The 18808-nt window shown below is 48.2% G+C and overlaps 1 protein-coding gene and 4 non-coding genes across 5 annotated transcripts in view; 2 read left to right on the top strand and 3 right to left on the bottom strand.

Annotated features, from left to right (window-relative positions):
• Positions 1 to 9911, bottom strand: part of LASP1 (LIM and SH3 protein 1) — a 46788-nt gene extending 36877 nt beyond the window's left edge. Inside the window, exons 1-2 of the mRNA XM_006889371.1 lie at positions 9843 to 9911; positions 3169 to 3263 (exon numbers count right to left, since the gene is read on the bottom strand). Coding sequence (XP_006889433.1) covers positions 3169 to 3263; positions 9843 to 9911 — 164 coding nt within the window. The remainder of the gene's footprint in view (positions 1 to 3168; positions 3264 to 9842) is intronic.
• An 884-nt stretch (positions 9912 to 10795) lies between these two features.
• On the top strand, positions 10796 to 10867 carry TRNAC-GCA. Its single transcript has one exon. It is a non-coding gene; the product is annotated as a tRNA-Cys (tRNA).
• Positions 10868 to 12528: 1661 nt separating this feature from the next.
• On the bottom strand, positions 12529 to 12600 carry TRNAC-GCA. Its single transcript has one exon. It is a non-coding gene; the product is annotated as a tRNA-Cys (tRNA).
• A 2749-nt stretch (positions 12601 to 15349) lies between these two features.
• TRNAC-GCA lies at positions 15350 to 15421 on the bottom strand. The gene has a single exon. It is a non-coding gene; the product is annotated as a tRNA-Cys (tRNA).
• Positions 15422 to 18281: 2860 nt separating this feature from the next.
• Positions 18282 to 18353, top strand: TRNAC-GCA. Its single transcript has one exon. It is a non-coding gene; the product is annotated as a tRNA-Cys (tRNA).
• Positions 18354 to 18808: the final 455 nt, after the last annotated feature.

Genomic DNA, 18808 nt, shown 5'->3' with positions numbered 1-18808 from the left:
CCCCCCCGTTCCTCCCAAATAGCAGAGGACAGGCACACTCACCCCCCTCCACTGGCTGCCCCCACCTCCAAGCTCTTACACCATTTGCATGGAAACAGAGAAACAGGTTTGTTTCAAGCCAGGTATGTGGGCCAGACTGCCTTAAAATATCACAAAATTCAGTTTCCAAAACAATAAATACTTGAGGGCATAAATATTTCTCGAACAAATGGAGCCGCCTCACCCCACCCACCTAGAAGTTTTAAGAATAAAAAAAAAAAAAAGAAAGAAAGAATCCCATTAAGGATAGTTCTTCCATTGCTGGCTATCATACAAAAGTGAGCATACACAGCCCCTACCTTGGCTAGGCAATGCCTGGGTGGCCAGTCTGGAACATGTGAACACAAATGCAGCCCATTCAGCAGGCCTCCTGGCTGTTCGCCCCAGCCCCAGCATGTGTGTCTGGGCCGGCACAAGGCCCATGTGGAAATGCACATATGTGGGGGTTGATCACAACTTGCAGGCTCTTCAAGCTCCAGCCTGTGTCCTCTCCCTTGCCTCACACCAAACAAACCTGACACAAACTGAAAAAGAGAAGCTGCTGCACTGCTTATAGCTCCCTTCCAGAACTGAAATTCCTGTTCTGAGAAGTCACAGAAGAAAGAAAGTTCTACTCTCTTAACTTCCCTCCTGCAGGACTCTGGCTCTCTAGAGAACCTGACCAGGGAAGATGCCTCTGTGTGCACCACACACATTCACTCACTGGGTGTGTGTGTGTGTGTGTGTCCTAACTCCCCACATGCTGTCAGTAGACCACCTGGCCCTCTGCATCCTACAGGACTAGCCAGATGCAGTGGGTGGTGCTGTGGAGAAGGCAAAGTCCAGCCAGGAATCAGGAGAATGCTACATCCGGGAATACTCAGGACTTGGGAACTGGGTGTCACTGAGGTATGGGGCCAGAGGCCAGAAGAAAACACCTGGCACAGTGCCTGGTACATAGAAAGTGAGCAATAAAATCTCCTTGGTCTAGAGTCCAGCATAGGAATTTACCCCTTTTTTTTTGTTGTTGGACAATTTACAAATTTTTTGTATATTCACAACTGTTGAACTCTTTTTTTTTTAATTATTATTTTTGTGTGCGTGTACCGTCAAATCAGATCTGACTGGTACAGGAGGAGATTGTCCCTCCTTCCCCGGCAGAGTATCTGGTGGATTTGAACTGTGTGCCTCTGGGACTGTAGTTGCAGCTCCTTGCCACTAGGCCACCAGAGCTCCCCTCCCCTTTATTTTTTAAGTGGGGAAACAAAGGCTCTGATAGGGTGCAAGGCTACACTTTGCAGACTAGTCTTCATCTGGTTTAGCCAGATGACTGCTAAGTGAAAGGCTGGCCGTTTAAACCTGCCCAGGAGCTCTGCTGGAGAAAGAACTCGCACTGTTTCCCAAAAGACTACAGCCTAGAAAATCCTATGAAGGTGTTGGTTCTACTCTTGTCACATAGGGTTGAAATTAACTCAGTGGCACTGAACAACAACAGAGCCCCGAAACAGAAGCTCCCACCCCTCTTGCTGCAGCCTCCTGAGAAAAGGGTGGGAGAAGGAAGCCTGGACTTAAGCACTAGGCTAAGAAAATACGGGAGAAACAAGGACAAGCCTCTGACAGCTTGCTCCAACTCCCAGTGCTTGATGGATGATTCTAGGCCACGGGAGTCTTAGGAAAAACAGGAAAAAGCACCCAGACACTGCCACTCACGGGACTCAAGAGCCCAGTCAGACTTCTACAGGGGGGTGGAGGGAGGCTCAGAGGCTGCCCCCAAAGGAACCTGAACCCTCAGGATACAGCCTGAAGTGGTCCAGCAACGAAGGGGTTAACTAGCCCAGCTTCTCTGAACCCCACCCCACTCCCCAAAGGAGGGAGGAAGCAGCAGAGAATCAGGGCTTGTGTGAGCCCTTAAGAATTCAAGGAATGTCCCATTTCCCTTGGGGGGCTGGGAGGGGCTGGTAGAGGGAAGAGGAACAGTAGTAGAAGCTAAGGACAGAAGGGGCAGCTGAAGGAGGGGCTGAGACAGAGCTGTGACCCTTCCTCCATCTGAGGCCACCTCCCCAAGTGCCCCAGTCCTTCCCAGAAAGTACACTACTCCTGCTGTTTCTTGGGCTTTGCATTTTATGAGAGACATTTTCCTAGCACCTGGCACAGGTGGAGTATACAGTAGCAGACAGACAATGTATCTTCAAAAATGATCAACCCTCAGAACCAGCCAAGCCCTTTGAGGCAACTCTCAAACTTCTCCTGGACAAATGAAAGCTGTGCCAAACTTCCAGACTGAGGATTTAAAAACTCAAAAGGACTCAAATCAGACCCTGCGTTTGTCGACTGGCCTTGCCACCTCCTTACAAATGACTTGAGCTTTGAAAGCCTCACCCAGCAGGGGGCTGTGAGGCTGCAGGTGCCACTGACCTGACACTGGAGAAGCATGAGGTCAACCTGACAATGGAAGTGTACTTTGGATGAGAGGAAGGACTCCGCAAGGTATGAGAGGGGGTGTCCCTCTGAAAACTGGGATGGGGACCCCACATCATTCCTAGCAGGTCACAATGCAAAATGAAGACAGTCCAAACCAGCTGGGCCCCAGAGTGGCTCTGCCACAGCCGCCCTCCACTAGGGAGTAAGAAGGCGTCTAGCCATCCCATAATCTGGTACCCCTATTTATCATGAAAGGAACATCAGGAGGGGCTGGAACCAGGACCCCAGAGAGTTTTCTTAAGAAGGGAAGCCCCAAAGCCAAGCATAGAAATCTTCTGGTCAGAGAGAGGTGAGGTGAGGAGACAGCCATGTACTATGAGGAGGCGAGGAAAAGGCTCAAAACCACACACAAAAGGGGCAGAAACAAGGGCAATCACTCCTTGAAAGAACCCCTCCGTCCATCTCTCAGTGTTAAGAACAATGCTTGCTCCATGGCCCAGAGTCAGGGCTTGAAGGAGTTTCTCACTAGGCATGTGATCTTGGGAAAGTCCCTTCCCTTCTCCAAGTCTCACTCTTACTCATTTATAAAATGGGAGGTAATAAAAGCCCTCACTTCATCCACCTATAAAGAGGAGGAGTCAGTAATGAATCTTGTAGTTATTAGAAGGGGAGAGGACGAGCCAGGAAGGGGGGAGCCCAGGCGCCCACCCAGCCCCGTGCAGGACTCACGCGTTGCAGTAGGGCTTCTTCTCATAGCCCTTGTAGTTCTTCATGTTGAGTGTCATCTTGCAGGTCTCGCAGTGGAAGCATGCTTTATGCCAGAACTGGGGACAGAGGCAGAGGGAGAACACCCATCAGACACCAGGACTTTAGGAAAGGGGACCAAGGCTCAGACCATGAAGGAGATATGCCAGCCTGGGGTCTTGCTCCAGCCCACTACTGTGGGGAGAACGTCAGATTCCACTAGGTGGATTTGGGGACACCTCAGGCCCTGTAACTGATGACACTCTCCACTCCCTTCCCCTGCCCCCTACCAGTCAGCCATTTGAGCTGTCAGGAGGGGAAGGTGCAGACAGGAAGGGGGAGTGGTGAAGAGATCAATTACAGAGGAGGCAAGCAGCCCCCAAAAGGTCAGCTCCACCTCCCTAGACCACTCCTCCTGCCACAGAGCCAGAGTGGCCTAATTGCTTATGCAAAGCTACACTAGGGTTGCTAAGAAGCAGCTGCTGAACAAGAAGGGGCCCACTCCCTAGCCTGGCAGGGCCCAGTGAAGAGCCCAGCCCCCAAGCCTCCAGACCCGTAAAGCAGGCCCTCTCAGCTCCTACAGCTGGGGTTTACCATATACCAGGGCTTCAAACGCCACATTCTCTCTACTGTACAGGTAAGAGTCTGTGTACAGAAGAACCAACCACCTTATTCGACTGTAGATTCTGGTTACATACAGCTTGGGGTGGAAATGTGTGTTTCCCATTAGGGAGTGGAATGGACCCCCTGGAAGCCCCTCAAGAGAGACACACACAAGTTCCCCCATGAGCCCCTGGAGGTGCTCCAGTTCTGATACCTTGTTTCCTGTGGGACTCCAGTTAGAGGACTGAGTTGGGCACCCCAAGTTCTAGCCACCAACACCTTTCTGCCCCTTCCACAAGCTTCCTCCCACCCTGGGTGGGCTATCACCCAACAGCTTCTCTTCCACAAGAGGACTGAAGAGCTCTGCTTAAGTGTTGGCGCTGGACACCCAATAACTGGCACTGAAGCCATGACTACCTATATGACCATGGGCATATATCCCACACTTCTAAGCCTACTTCCCTATCTGCAGAATGGATATAAGACCTCTTGTAAGCATTAAGTCTGAAATTACTTACAAAGCTCTCAGCACAGTACCTGGCACCTTTTAGGAATTAGAGGCAGCAGATGCAACCCTCAGCCAGGGGTTCAGAGGGTCACACTAGCGGGGTCGGGCGTGGTGATGCACATAGGACTCTGTGCTGTTCAATCACAATTACAATGTGGGCATTTGAGAGAGGGGAAGACTCACAAAGTTCGGGCCCCTGCAACCCCACAATCAGAACCAGTCCACTGTGACTGATGGAGGGAACAACACTAAAGGTAACAAGAGAAGGAGAAAAAAGCAATAGATGTGACGCATCACTGCTGCTCAGGCAAAACCTATGCAAACGATACCAAATTCTCCTATGACTCCCGGGCTGAAGCCTCAGATCAGCTGCCCAGATCACAGAATCCAGAAGGCCTGGATAACTCGGTGAGCCTGTCCTTGCCCCATCTCCCAGCAGCCAAGGATTCGTCAACCGCCAAAAGGATGAGGCCAATGGCCAGGGAAGGCCCCTTTGTGAAGATGCTCAGTCACACGGTCCTTGGCCATCTGTCAAGGACTCCCTCAAGAATGTTCTTCCAAATGTGTTCTTAAGATAAGAGGTGCTTCTAGGACCTTTGGAAGAAGGATTAGAAAAAGGAAGCCGAGAAGTTGTGATATTATCTCCTCTCACCCCAGTCCACTTCAACAGAGGCCATGGGAGCCACTTGGAGGATAGATGACTTCTAACAGGGTACTTTCCCTGGTAAGGAGACCCACAGGAATCTCTTATGATGAACTGTTAGACACTGTGACAGCAGAATGATAATCCTGGCAAGAAGGACAGTGGAAGTCTGGAAGTAACGGGATAACTGAGATGGGGTGAAAGCTTGAATCCTAGCCTTGGCAGCTCCCAGCCCTACCATACTTTCAGGTCAGTCCCAGAGCCCCAGCCACTCAGCAACTTCCAGGCTCTTCCTGGTACAAAACCCAACACACACGCATGAAACTGAAATAGGGTAGCCCCTGCTGCCATCAACCCCTAAAGGACAGACCCTTTCCCTTGCCCCATGACTGGGAGGCACTGGCAGAGTGCCCTGGCTCTGTCACCACCCAGTCTGCTGGCCTCTGCCTGCCTAGCCGCACATGCCCCTGCTTGGGCCCCTGCCTCCCCCCATCCCCACAGGGGCCTGCCAGGAAAAACATTCTCCGGAATCCAGACCATGACCCACTTTCACACACATACACGGGAATACACACTGTCCTAGCACAGGGGATTGCCAAAGGCTGCCTCCCTGATGGACCTGGGGAGAGAAAGGCAGACAGACACTCCCTTGCCCCCCAGATGACCCAAGCCCCCTGGAGGAAGGGAGCAGTGAGCATATACCCTCATACTTGGGGTGAGGAGTACTTTCCATGAGATGCCTCCAGGCTGCCCCTGGAGGAAGAGGAGGCTCTACACAAAGTGATGGTGCCACTTGTATAGCCACCTTGCCCCACTTCATCCCAAAAGAACCCTTGCCCTCAGCTAGACATAGTTGAGGGCTGAGGAGCTAGAGCGAGCCACATGGGTCTCTTGTTCAGGGAAATGCAGTGCAGAAAAATTAAACTGAGTGCTATCAGGCTTGCTACTGACCTCAGTCTCCACATCTACACAGTGGGTCTCACAAAGGTGCTGGAACGAGAAAGGATTTTGGATCCACACTTAGCGTAGTACCTGGCACCTCTAGGTGCTTCGTGCCTCTCTAGAAGAGGGTCCCAAGATTAAAGTTTAAAGAAAACCCAGCAGTTTCTGCTATTCTGCACTCTTTGGCATAGGAAAGCTGTGGGAAAGGGAAGCAGAATATGACAAGTCACTACTTAATAGCCCTGGTGGGCTGACCAAGGCCAAGCCTCAACCGCGTCTCAAACATGATGGGATCTGATAAAAGACAATCATAAAAATAAATCTATATGGACCCATAGAGATCCTCGTCTGCAAGGCCCCAGGTAAGATGATTTCAGAGAAGCATTCCTGAAACTTGTGACTCCAGAGAGCAAAGTACACCTCTGGGCGTGCAACTCTAATCCAGCCTGCTTCCTGCAAATCCATTGTTTCCATATTAACAGAAACCCAAACTCCCAAACTGCCTGAGACCAAGACCGAAGCTCTGAGGAGGCTCTCAGTCCACCTCCCAGGCTCCAGCTGAGTTTCATTTACTCTTGACACGCTGAGGCTTCAAAATGGCAACCCATACTACAGAAAGGCAAACTGAGGCTTCAAGAGGAAGAAGTCCTGTAGGGGATCCCCCTCACTTGGAGGACTTTTGGACAAGCCCCAGTCTTCTGGATTCATCAACTGGACCTAAGGGAGAGTGGCCTTGGGAGGCAAGGCAGCAAGCTTCAGGTTGCTACTGTTACTGGCAGCCTGGCACACTGCCCTCTGTACTGGCTGATGGAGGGGATGGCTGTGATTCAGGCTTGGAAGCACAAGCTTTCTCCTCCCTTCCTGTTCAACAGGGTTACAGTTTCTCCCTTCTCTAGGGGCAACAGTAGCCCCACCCTGGCCAGGTCACCAGCTCATTTGACCACCTAAGGTGCTGGCTTAAAGGCAAAGACTATCTCTGCACCTTTGCTGTAGCTCCACGAATTCCAAGGGGAGATTTTTATTGCTAGTGTCCCAGCTACCCAGGGTCTGGAAGGCCTGGAACCCTGAAGTGATTACAATGAAGAGTTACACTGAAGAGACAGTGTAACTCAAAAGTCCTTTTTTTTGCCAGCAAACATAACAGAGTGTAGAACTATGGAATTGAAGTCCAGCTCTAAGAAAAAGAGCAAAGTCACACCTCGCATTTGAGCCTCAGTTTATGGGGTTTATAGCTTAAAATAAGACCTGTTTTGTGAGGCTGCTGTGAAGACCTGGCACATCATCGTAAGTTGAAGGTATTATGTTCTATTGAAGGTCACAAGGTGACTGTGGGGTTCTGTCAGCCTCCATGCTACAGCTGCAAGAACTTATCTCCTTTTGTGTCCTTGAACCCAGGCATCTCACTCTCCAGTCCAGCTTCCTTCTATCCTGTTGCTCCCAGGGGGTCAGATAACCTGAGGCAAGCCTGACACTGTAGGTCCCCAGAAACAAACACTCCCTACCAAGGCCAGGGATAGAACTTTCTACTTCACTCAAATTGCAAACAACACATGGCTGACAGAAAACAAAGACAAGGCCTCTCTCCTTCCCCAAAGGCCCTATGGCAGCCCTTCAGAGCGCTTGGAATAAAGTTGGTGCTCAATAAATATTTGCAGAATGAATGAGAGAATGAGGTCACCTTGTTTCTCCCCCAACCCTAGACCCAGAAGTCCTCAGGGGGAAGCAAATTTTCGACCTCCTTCCTCAAACACAGTCATCAGCAATACATATTTATCTAGTGTGCAGAGCACCCAGGGTACTGCAGGTTGGGGGAGGGGCAGCCAGTAGGAAGTGACACAGCCTCTGCTCTGCTCACCTTTACCTTTGGGAGACAGGGCTCAGGAAGGAGAAAAGGCTAATCTGGAGAAAGCACTCATGCTTTGAGCCATGCAGTGGATTAAGTGCCATAGGGGACTTGCAGGGGAACAGAGTCATCTAATTTGATTCTCTAGTAAAAGGAGAGAGCCTCAGGAAGTTGGCTAGCAACAGTTCCTATGGGACTTGAAAGTTCCCCATCCCAGGTCTCTGCACAATATCCCTTCAGCCTGACTTTACAGCCTGGAGGGGGTTGTGAAGAATTAGGTCTGACACCTGGATATTTCAGGCCTCCAGTACAGTTTCAATAGAACTTCCAAACCTTTCAAGAGGTGCTTTTCAAGGAACTTGCCCTATCTCCAAGGAACTGCCATCAGTATACCCCATCTGGCAGATGGCAAAAACTGAGGCCCTGAGGCATTCAGAAAGCAGGCAGGAGCTGGCCTGGAACGAAGACAGCAGTTTCTTAATATGCAGCCTAGCCATCTCTCCATCATATGGGCTTTTTACGAATGGAAGTGGCCACAGTCTCTTTCCAATTCATGACTAACAAGCAAAAGGAAATATCGAGAACTGCAGGTATGGAGGCCAAAACCCCTCACTCTGAGACAAGAACAAAGACCCCAAGGTGCAGAGATATAACTTCTCAGGGGGACCATTCAAGCCCATGTCGCACCTTCCAGAGGCTGGAATGGTCACTGCAAAGGTCAGTACCTTCCCCTTCTGCCCACACCTGTCCCCTTTCTCTTCTCCCCCAGTCAACCTTTAAAAGTGTTCCAGAACCTGGCCTCTTCACGCTGCCTCAGAGGTCAAGGGTCACTCCAGCCCAAATGGGAGGGGTGACACAACTATTCCAGTTATCCTTTCCCAAACAAACCCAGTTTCAGGTCAGCAATGAACTTGGCCCTAGTGCCCTGTGCCTCACCCATCCAGTACCTTGCCCCTATCCCAGCGAATTCAGAAAGGTGGGGAATATTTGAACTTGGAGCCAGCTCTAGGAGGTGGGTGGAAAGGCAAATGGAGAGAGAAACAAAAATCCCAGGGGCCTGTTCCTGTCTGGGGAGGGAAAGTAGAGGGGGGTCAAATTTTGGCTTCTTTAGATCTTAGGGAGCTTCCACGAGGACCGGATCAGATCCAAACTATGATGGAAACACCCAGTTGTACTTTACAAAAGTATAATGGCAACCAGATGAAGGAGTCCAGCACGGAGGGGTAGATGGGGCCACAGGGGACAAGGAATTTCCAGAAGGCCACCCTCTTTCACCCCCAAATATATTCCTCTTTTCTTGGGTTCCCCAGAACTCAGCCAACCCCACCCTCCATTGGGGAAACCTGCTGTGAAAAGTTAGCTCTTTGTTCTACAAGCCGGTCTCCAGTCTCGAGCACAATTTCAGGAGATCTCTGCGAAATTTTTTCCCCACACCCCCCACTCTAGAATAGGACCCCGCCCGGGCCAGGCCAGGCCATCCAACATCCAGTGTTGGCTTTTAATTTGAGGTGAGGGTTGGGAGGAGATCTGATACGTAGTCTATTAACCTCGAAAACACTACGGGGGCTTCAGGTCGGGGGGGCCCCCACGGTGGGGTTCAGGTCCTTCTCCAATGCCCCCTATACTATATGCAACACTCGCCGGCTGATAGACTCTGCTTCGCAATCTCCGGGTCAAATGACTAAGGCCATTGAGACCGGAGGGGATGGCTTCTTGGGGGCCCCCCAGTCTCTGCCCCGCCCCCCGCCGCCCCCTCCCCCAGCGCCCCGCGCTTCCGCCTACTTGGCGCTCTGCTCAGCGCAGAGGGAGCGGCCGTCTCCTCACACTCTCCCGGCCTTAGGGGGCGGGACTGCACCCCTAAAAATCCCCCAGCGGACAGACTTCACCGCTCCCCTGCCATCCTCCCACCCTGGGCACGGTGCCCACTCTTGCCCAGGAGTACCTGCCCTCCACGCGTGGACTCTTGGCCTCGCCCCTGGTCCCTGCCCGGGGTCTGCCCCCACACCCCATGACACCACCCTCCCTTCCTTCCTCCCGGGATCGCCTTAGACCCGGCCCCTCTCACCACCCCCAATTCGTGCACTCGGGGATTGCAAAAAAAGCTCTGGTCCGGGACTCACCTTATCCAGACAGTTCACCTTCTCCGTGGGGTACACGATCTTGCCGCACCGGGCGCAGTTGGGGTTCATGTCTCCCGGAAAGGTTGGGGCGGGGGCGCCCGAGCTCGCGCGCGTTCTCAGTCCCCGGGGTGTGCCGGCGAGAGGCGTCCGCGGCTGCGACTCCGCAGACGGCGGCTGGATCTGGGGAACTGGCCTCCGCCTCCGCCCTCCTTCCCCTAATAAACACGCCGGGGAGGAGGGGCTGCACGGGGCGGGGACGCGCCGCGGGCGCGGGCGGCGAGGCGCGCTCCCCGGGCGACGTGGGGCTGCGCGGGGGCGGGTTCGGGGGAGGCCTGCGGGGCCGGGGGTGCGCGCCGAGGTGCGTCCGAGAGTCCCCGCGCCCCTGCGCGCCCTGGCGGACGGGGAACGGGAGAGGCGCTCACGGAGGCCTGTGCGGGGACCCCGCTTCACCTCAGGCTCCTCCTGCACGGGGAGCAGTAATACAGCGGGTCTAACTACACGTTCAGGGCACCAGACTGTAGGAAGTGATCAGACCGACCCCGCACGTCCATCCTGAACGCCCGGCCAGCCTGACCACGGGGCATTTTTATTAACTGGGGACTGTCCTTGGAGCTGCCCGTACCTGGGGTGAACCTGAGCACTGAGCGGGAACCACCTGCCCCGCCCCTCAGCTAAGTTCCCTCCCCCAACACACCCTTTCCCCCCCGTCCGCCCATTGCAGTGTCGGACCAGTTCCTCCTACTCCAATTCTGCGGCTCACGGCTGGGCTAGTTCTACCCTCTCTGCACCTCTGCGGTGTAGCTTTCTACGGGATCTTCAGGATTCCTACACCCTGTGCCTGCCCCCTCTCTGCTTGGTTTGTTTCTCCTAGTTACCACCTCACACGCTCAGTGGAGCAGAGGCAATAGTGTGCGAACATTCAAAAGAGCCGTTTTCAGGCTCTATCGCGGTGTGGGGGTATAGCTCAGTGGTAGAGCATTTGACTGCAGATCAAGAGGTCCCTGGTTCAAATCCGGGTGCCCCCTCTAAGAGTCTCTTTTCTATAATTATTTCTGTTGTATATCTCATTCTTTCCTAGCTCCACTGTTTTAACTTTGAGTGCTAATACTAGAACATTGAGTTTTATATTAAAAGAAAGCAAAAATTTTAAAAGGCCTCTTCTTCATTTTTCAGCCCTAGCGGAAAGTGCTTTCTGTTTTGTTTTGTGCTCAACGGAAGTAGGAGGAGGGAGATTCGCGCAAAAATCAGGTACAAAACCTGCCCGTGGGTTCAGGGTTTCTGCCGCAAGGCCATCAGCCCCAAGAAGTGCCAGGCGGGATTGAGGGGCAGATTCCAGGGACACATTGACTTCTTCAAATTGCACACTCATAAACTCATTTTCAATTGCAAAAATAAAGTGTTAATCAGATGCAACCGAGTATAATCTAATACAGTGGTTCTCAAACTTGAGCTTGCACAAGAACCCCTGAAGGACGTGGTGAAACACCTCACTTACCCCAGTTTCTTCCAGTAGAGCACTTTCTCTCTTTCTCTTTCTTCTCTCTCTTTTTCTTTCTTTCTTTTTTCCCTAGACCTGATTTTGTTGATCTGGAATTAAGTACCAAATATTTGTGTTTCTAACAATTTCACAAATGATGCTGATGTTTCTGGTTCCTGGGGTCACAGTAAAATAATTTTATCTTTTAATGACGCCATCAAGTTTTATAATTCAGATGGGAACTGATAACTGCCAGTTGCGTGACTAACAGTGCCACTATTAGGCTAGGGGGAAATATAAAGTGTGTAAAAAGGGAAGCAGGAACGAACTTCCTCTTCGACTGATTTTGCCCCAAAAAAGGAAAAATTAAGACGGGGAAAGACACGCTGCCTGGGTCAGGGGGCAGCTGAGAGATATTTTAAACCTGGAATCTGGTTGTGTCATGCCTCCGGCCCCAGGAGAGGTTTGGGTTTTGGTGAAGTTTTTCTCCTTTTTTAAAAACATATGACTACCATTACTGTGGACTGGATGGCAAAACTGGACTTGGAGGAAGAATAAGAAGGATGCTTGATGAGACGCAAGAAATATGCCACTTTTCATTCCTTTTTCCAATTAAGAGGCCTTGAACTTGTTACCCACAGGTTCTCACGCAAAACGCCTAATCTAGGAACCAGCATAGCAAAGAACAAATGCCAGGCAATTTTTACCTTCTACTTTAATTCTCAGTCTCTGAGACGGCGTTTAGAGCTCTTTGTACATAGCGACTCGATGGCACATAACAACAAGAACAACTTTAATTCTACACCATCGCTTGTTAAATATAATGAATTGTCGAGATATTGCAAATCTGAATTCATTTTTTCTGATTTTCTTGATAGAATAAACTGGGAAATAATGCTGTTTCCCACCACACCCTGCTCCCGACACGCCATTTTTTTTGTTCCATAAACAAATGAGAATAATCATTAGACCAGTTAGTAAATAAATTTTTAAATCTTCATTATATTTAATATAATCTTACATATGGACTTCTTGGCAGCAATTACAGGTACCCGGCTCAGACTTCATGGCTGTTAACTCTCGTTTAAACATTTGAAAAAGAAACTCCAGCACATAAAACACACTTTCCAGAGTCTAAAGAACAATGGCTTCAGGGAGGTACAGTTTCGAAATCAGATGAGAAAAACCAATTTGTGCTAAATGTAGCCAAGGGGGCACCCGGATTTGAACCGGGGACCTCTTGATCTGCAGTCAAATGCTCTACCACTGAGCTATACCCCCTCTGCCGGAATAAAGCTGGTAGATTGTTTTTACATCAGTTCTAAACCTCCCCTCCCCCACACCCTGTTCGACATCATATCAGAGGCTATTTTTCAAGTTCCCTTCTCCCCTGGTTTTTCTAAAAAGAATACAAACAGCCAGGAAGACATCTCCATTTCTACTACTGAGAAATCTTCCCTGGCCATATTCTTTAATGGTCTCCTTCCTTCTACTGGAGCACTTCCTAAAGTGCAGGTTTAGATTTAAATGCAAAAGGTAGCTTTTAAGAGAAAAAAAAATTCTTATTCTAACTGAGGGGACAGTCTAGTGGGAAGAATAAATGAGAAAGAAATCCATAAATGGATAAGGAAATACCCAGCAGTGAAAGGAAGAAATAACTTAAATAAACCCCAATATGAAATATTAGGGAGGTCCTGGAAGACTAATTTAGATTGGAAAGCCATGGGGTTTTTTTTCTGGAAAGATGATTTTGGAGTTCAAATAAGAAGATATGGAGGAGACAGTCAACTAGTCATGTAGAGGAGGTGGGCATTCAGATAGAAGAAATGGCTACTGCAAAGCCTCTACAGCCAGAGAGACTGGAGAAAGGTAGACCAGGGGGAGAGTGATTTCCAAAAAAGCTAGAGAAGTACCCAAGATTGTAACTTTGTGGACCTCAGTTAAGAACTGGGGTTTTATTCTGAACAGCTAAAAAGCCGCTAGGCAGTTTTGATCAGGTTGCTTATTTTTAATCATCACCTGACTGTTGTAGAAAGATTTGTTAGAGACCCATCCTATGGTAGCTGGGCAAGTAAGATGGTGATAATGTTATAGGCAGCAGGAGTGTTTGAGTTTCTTATTGTTGCTGTCACAAATTACTACATTACTACAAACTTGTTGTTGTCTATTGTTATTATGTGCCTGCGACTCATAGTGTACAACAGCTCTTAACCCTGCTCTATCCCATGCCAAGCTCACGGTCTTCAACTACCCCAATTATCCCAGTCACTGAATCAATCCATCTCCTGCACTGTCCCTCCACCCTCCCAAACATGACGTCCTTCTCCAAGGACTAGTCAGTCCCTCCTTGCAACATGTCCACAGTATGTCAGATGAAGCTTCAGAATCCTTGCCTCCAAGAAGCAGCCTGATTTAACTCTCTCCAGGTTGCATCTGTTCATTTTCTTAGCAGTTCATGGTATATTCAATACTCTTCTCCAACACCACAGCTCCAAGGCATCAATTCTCCTTTTATCCTCCCTAGTCATTGTCTAGTTACTCATAGCAAGTGATTGCAAAGACCATGGCCTATATCAGGCATACCTTAATCTCCAGAGTGACACCATTGCTCTTCAGTACTTTGGAGAGGTCCCTAAAAGCAGACTTTCCCATTGCAATATGTTTTTTAATTTTCTGGTTGTTGGTGCCAAGAGTGTTGACTGTGGAGCCAAACAAACTAAAGCTGTAAACAATCTCAATCTCTTTTACATATCCCAAATTGCTAACAATTTTTCCTCCAGTCATAAAGTCATAACGCTGTGTTCTTCATATAGTACAATTTCTCAGATTATTTGCTCAACATACAGACTGAATAATCATGGTGAAAGAATACACATTGATGCACTTTTTTTTCTGCTTTTAACTCAACGGTAACCTCTTGTCCTGTTGAAATGACTGATCACTGGTCTGTATATAAGTTCCACAGGTACACATGCGCTCTGGAATATTAGCAATATTATTCACAATCTGTTGGGATCTAGACAGTTTGAATGCCTTTACATTCATAGTCAATAAGACACAGGGTAAACTTTTTTTTTAGTATTTCACTGCTTTCAGCCAACATCCCTCTGACAAGAGGAAATATCACAAATGGTCATTCTGGGAAAATTGAAGTGAGAAAATTGAAAATATTCTGGTAGTAGTGCAGGAATGCAGGAAAGCCTGTTTGAGACTGGTCAAGTGACAAATTGACAATCTTTTCTCCAACAACATTTTGCTATTTGAGGGCAGGCATGGTGTAATCCAATGTTCTTATATTTAGGTGCCTGCCAAGTTGAGTATAACTCATAATGACCCTATGAACAGCCGACCGGAACCCTGACCTATCCTGTACCGTGCTCATCATCTCTGACACATTAAACCCATTTCTGAAGTCACTGTGTTAATTTATCTTGTTGGAGTTCTTCCTCTTCCTAGTTGATCCTCCATCTTTCCAAGCATGATGGCCCTTTCCAAGAATAGCCTCATCTAGCTGTATTTCCGAAGTATGAGAGATGAAGCCTCTCATCTTTGCCTCCAAGAAGCACTCTGGCTGCAGTTTAATCAAGACACATCTGTTTGTTCTTTTCGGCAGTCCACGAGATATTCAGATATTCAAAGGCATCAATTCTTCTTCTGTCATCCTTGTTCCTTGTCCAGTTCTCTGATGTACAGCAGATAATTGAGGGAACTGTGGTCTGAATTAAGTATACTTTTATCCTTCAAACTGACACCACAGTTGTGCTTAGTTGTCAACTGAACTAGGTTTTCAATGGTCCCAGAACTTTTTTTCCTTCTATTTGGTTCTAGCTTAACCTGCAAATATTTAGTAGCTTCTATTGTCTTCCTTTTTTTTTTTTTTTCTTCTATTTTGTTAATGAGCAAAACTAAGTCCAGGTCTTCGGCATAGAGATCCATGAGGCTGTAGATCTTTAATAGAGTAGTTTCTAAACTCTGAAAGACCAACTTTGACCACCGTTTGTAAGTGAGGCTTTAAAAGTGAAAATTTACAAGGGGGCACCCGGATTTGAACCGGGGACCTCTTGATCTGCAGTCAAATGCTCTACCCCTGAGCTATACCCCCTCTGCTGGAGGAAGCTAAATGACAGCTTAATTGTATAGTTGGTCTACTCTTCCTTGGTGCCTCATAATTGGAACCTAAGATAGATACTCGGCTTTCCCAGGGACAGGGACAAAACTGGATGACTTTGAAAAACCAAGAGGCAACTGCAGAAACTGCCATGCCCATGTCACAGACTATTATGCACCTACGTGGCAGGAGAGGAGGGGGAAGTTGGCCCTGACCCAACTTCTTAAAGCCTTAAAGATCCTTGGAGTGTGCTATGGGATCTCTTCTCCATCACTACAGTCCTTTCTACTGCTGACCCCCAGGGAATTTTTTTTTTAAGGGAATCTTTAATTTATTGCCATGGCAATTAGAAGCTATCAGGTTTTTTTATTCTTTTTTTTTCCTTTTAAATTGATTTTCATGAAAGTTTACAGAGACTTTGAATTTCCATTCATTCATTATTACACTTTTCTCCCTGCCCACCTGTTCCCCCAATTGGCTTTTCTTTTTGAAAAGTAAAAGAAAAAATTCTTTCGTAGTTATTCAATCCCTCCCCCTATGTCCACTCCATTTTGCTACCTTTGTTCTGGACTCCTGTCATAAACAATAATATCTAATGCTATATCCCTTTTAAATAGTTCTCTCCCTCATCTGTTTCAATGCAGTATACATTGTTTATCCCATCTTTCTCAGTCTCTTCCCTACCCTATGTCAGTCCTCTTATAACAGTGGCATTATGGCGTATTTGTCTTTTTGTGACTGAGATTTCACTCAGCATAATGTCCTCCAGGGTCACCCATTTTGTGTAATATTTCATGAGTTCCTTGTTTTTCAGTGCTGCATATTCCATTGTGTGAATATACCAGAGCTTCTCTATCCATTCTTTTGTTGATGGGCAGGGACTTCTTCAAGTCTAATTTCCACCCTTCCCTTTCTGCAACCTGAGCTACATTTATCTCCAGTCCAGCCCAGTTTTCCTTAAAATCATTCTCCAAATCCGGAGTCACCTCATTGTTTCCAGCCCCTTGTTGTTGTTGTGCTGTTACATGCCTTCAAGTTGCTCTGAACCTTCCTATATCTTGAGCCAAATTAATTGTCTCAGACACACCTACCCCCATTACTCCAGTCAATGAGTAAATCCATCTCATCCAGGGTCTTCCTACTCTTGCACTGTCCCTCCACCCTTCCATACATAATGCCCTTCTCCAAGGATTGGTCCCTCTTGGCAACAAGCCCAAAGTACGTGAGACAGAGCTTCAAAATACTTGCCTCCAAGAAGCAATGTGGTTTCACCCTCTCCAGGACAGACCTATTTGTTCTCTTGGCAGTCCATGGTATGTTTAATACTCTTCTCTATCACCACAGCTCAAAGGCATTGATTCTTCTTCAATCATCCTTAGTCATTGTCCCAATCTCTCTGATGCTAGCAAGTAACTGCAAAGACCATAGCTTGGATCAGGCACACCTTAGTGTCCAGACTGACATCATTACTCTTCAGTACTCTGGAGAGGTTCCTGACAGCAGATTTTCCCAATGCAATTTGTCTTGTCTTTCTTTTCTTCTTCTCCTCCTCCTCCTTCTCTTCTCTCCTCTCATTTTTCCTTCATTCCTTCCTTTTTTTTCTCTCTCATTGTGTGCTGTCAACTACAAGAATGCAATTTGTCTTTTTATTTTCCAGCTGCTAGTACCAAGAGTATTGATTGTGGAGCCAAGCAAGCTGAAGCTGTTAACAATTTCAGTCTCTTCTCCATCTATCATGATGCTGCCAATTGGCCCAGGGGTGAGAATCTTTGTTTTCTTGATGTTGAGTTTCAATCCACTTTGAAGGCTTCAGTTCTTGACCTTCTGCAGTAAATGCCTCAGGTTTCAGCAAGCAAGGTTGTGTCATCTGCAAAGTGCAGATTGTTCATAAATCTTCCTCCAAAATTGATGCCACTTTCCTCCTCATAAAGTCAACCTCCCAGATTATCTGTTTTGCATATAGACTGAAAAGGTAGGGAGATAGGATGTATTCCTGGAGTACACCTTTCCTGATCTTTGACCATGCAGTGTTTCCTTGCTCTGTTCTGAGGACTGGCCTCCTAGTCCAATTACAGGTTTTGCATGAGCACAATTAAGTGTTCTGGAATTTTCATCCTCTTCAATGTCAGCCACAATTAGTTGTGACCCACACAGTCAAATCCTTCTGCATTGTCAATGAAACACAGACATTCCCCAGGTAGTCTTTGCTTTCAGTCAATATCCATCTGAAATGGGCAATAATGTCTCTAATGCCATGGCCTCTTCCATACACAGCTTGTATTTCTGGTAGTTCTCTGTTGATATTATGTTACAGTCATTTTTTTACAATCTACAGCAGGATTTTACTTGCATGTGATATTAGTAATATTGTTCAATAATTTCCTCTCTGTCAGGTCACCCTTTCTTGGAATGGGAATAAATATGGATCCCTACCAATCCAGTCAGTTGTCTAGGTATTGTCCTCCAGTTGTCCTTGTGGGAAATGCTGGTTTGGAGATGAATGTAGCTCAGGTTGCAGTCAGGGAAGGATGGAAATTAGACTTGAAGAATTCCCTGGGGGTCAGCAGTAGAAAAGGCTGTAATGATAGAGAGATCCCATAGCACACTCCAAGGATCTTTAAGGCTTTAAGAAGTTGGGTCAGGGCCAACTTCCCCCTCCTCTCCTGCCACGTAGGTACATAATAGTCTGTGACATGGGCATGGCAGTCTCTGCTGTTGCCTCTTGGTTTTTCAAAGTCATCCAGTTTTGTCCCTGTCCCTGGGAAAGCCGAGTATCTTAGGTTCCAATTATGAGGCACCAAGGAAGAGTAGACCAACTATACAATTAAGCTGTCATTTAGCTTCCTCCAGCAGAGGGGGTATAGCTCAGGGGTAGAGCATTTGACTGCAGATCAAGAGGTCCCCGGTTCAAATCCGGGTGCCCCCTTGCAAGCTTTCACTTTTAAAGTCTCACTACACTTTTTTTCTGAGAAAACACCAACTGGCAGGTGACGCCGGTGCAGCGGGATGGGAGCCCGCGGCGGTTTCCGCGGAGGCTTCGGTAGCGGTCTGCGGGGACGGGGCCGTGGGAGGGGCCGCGGAGCTCGAGGAGGACAAGGAGTGGCTCCCCGTCACCAAACTGGGCCGCCTGGTGAAAGATAAGAAGATTAAATCATTGGAGGAGATTTATCTCTTCTCCCTGCCCATCAAGGAATCTGAGATCATCGACTTCTTCCTGGGCATGTCCCTCAAGGATGAGGTGTTGAAAATCATGCCAGTGCAGAAGCAGACACGTGTTGGCCAGCGGACCAGATTCAAGGCCTTTGCTGCCATCGGAGACCATGTTGGCTTGGGCGTCAAGTGCTCCAAGGAGGTGGCTACTGCTATCCGTGGAGCCATCAT

This window comes from Elephantulus edwardii, unplaced genomic scaffold, assembly GCF_000299155.1.
Source record: "Elephantulus edwardii isolate Elephantulus edwardi_28Jun2011 unplaced genomic scaffold, EleEdw1.0 scaffold00077, whole genome shotgun sequence".
Lineage (NCBI taxonomy): Eukaryota > Metazoa > Chordata > Mammalia > Macroscelidea > Macroscelididae > Elephantulus > Elephantulus edwardii.
This window is presented reverse-complemented; position numbering and strand designations above follow the sequence as displayed.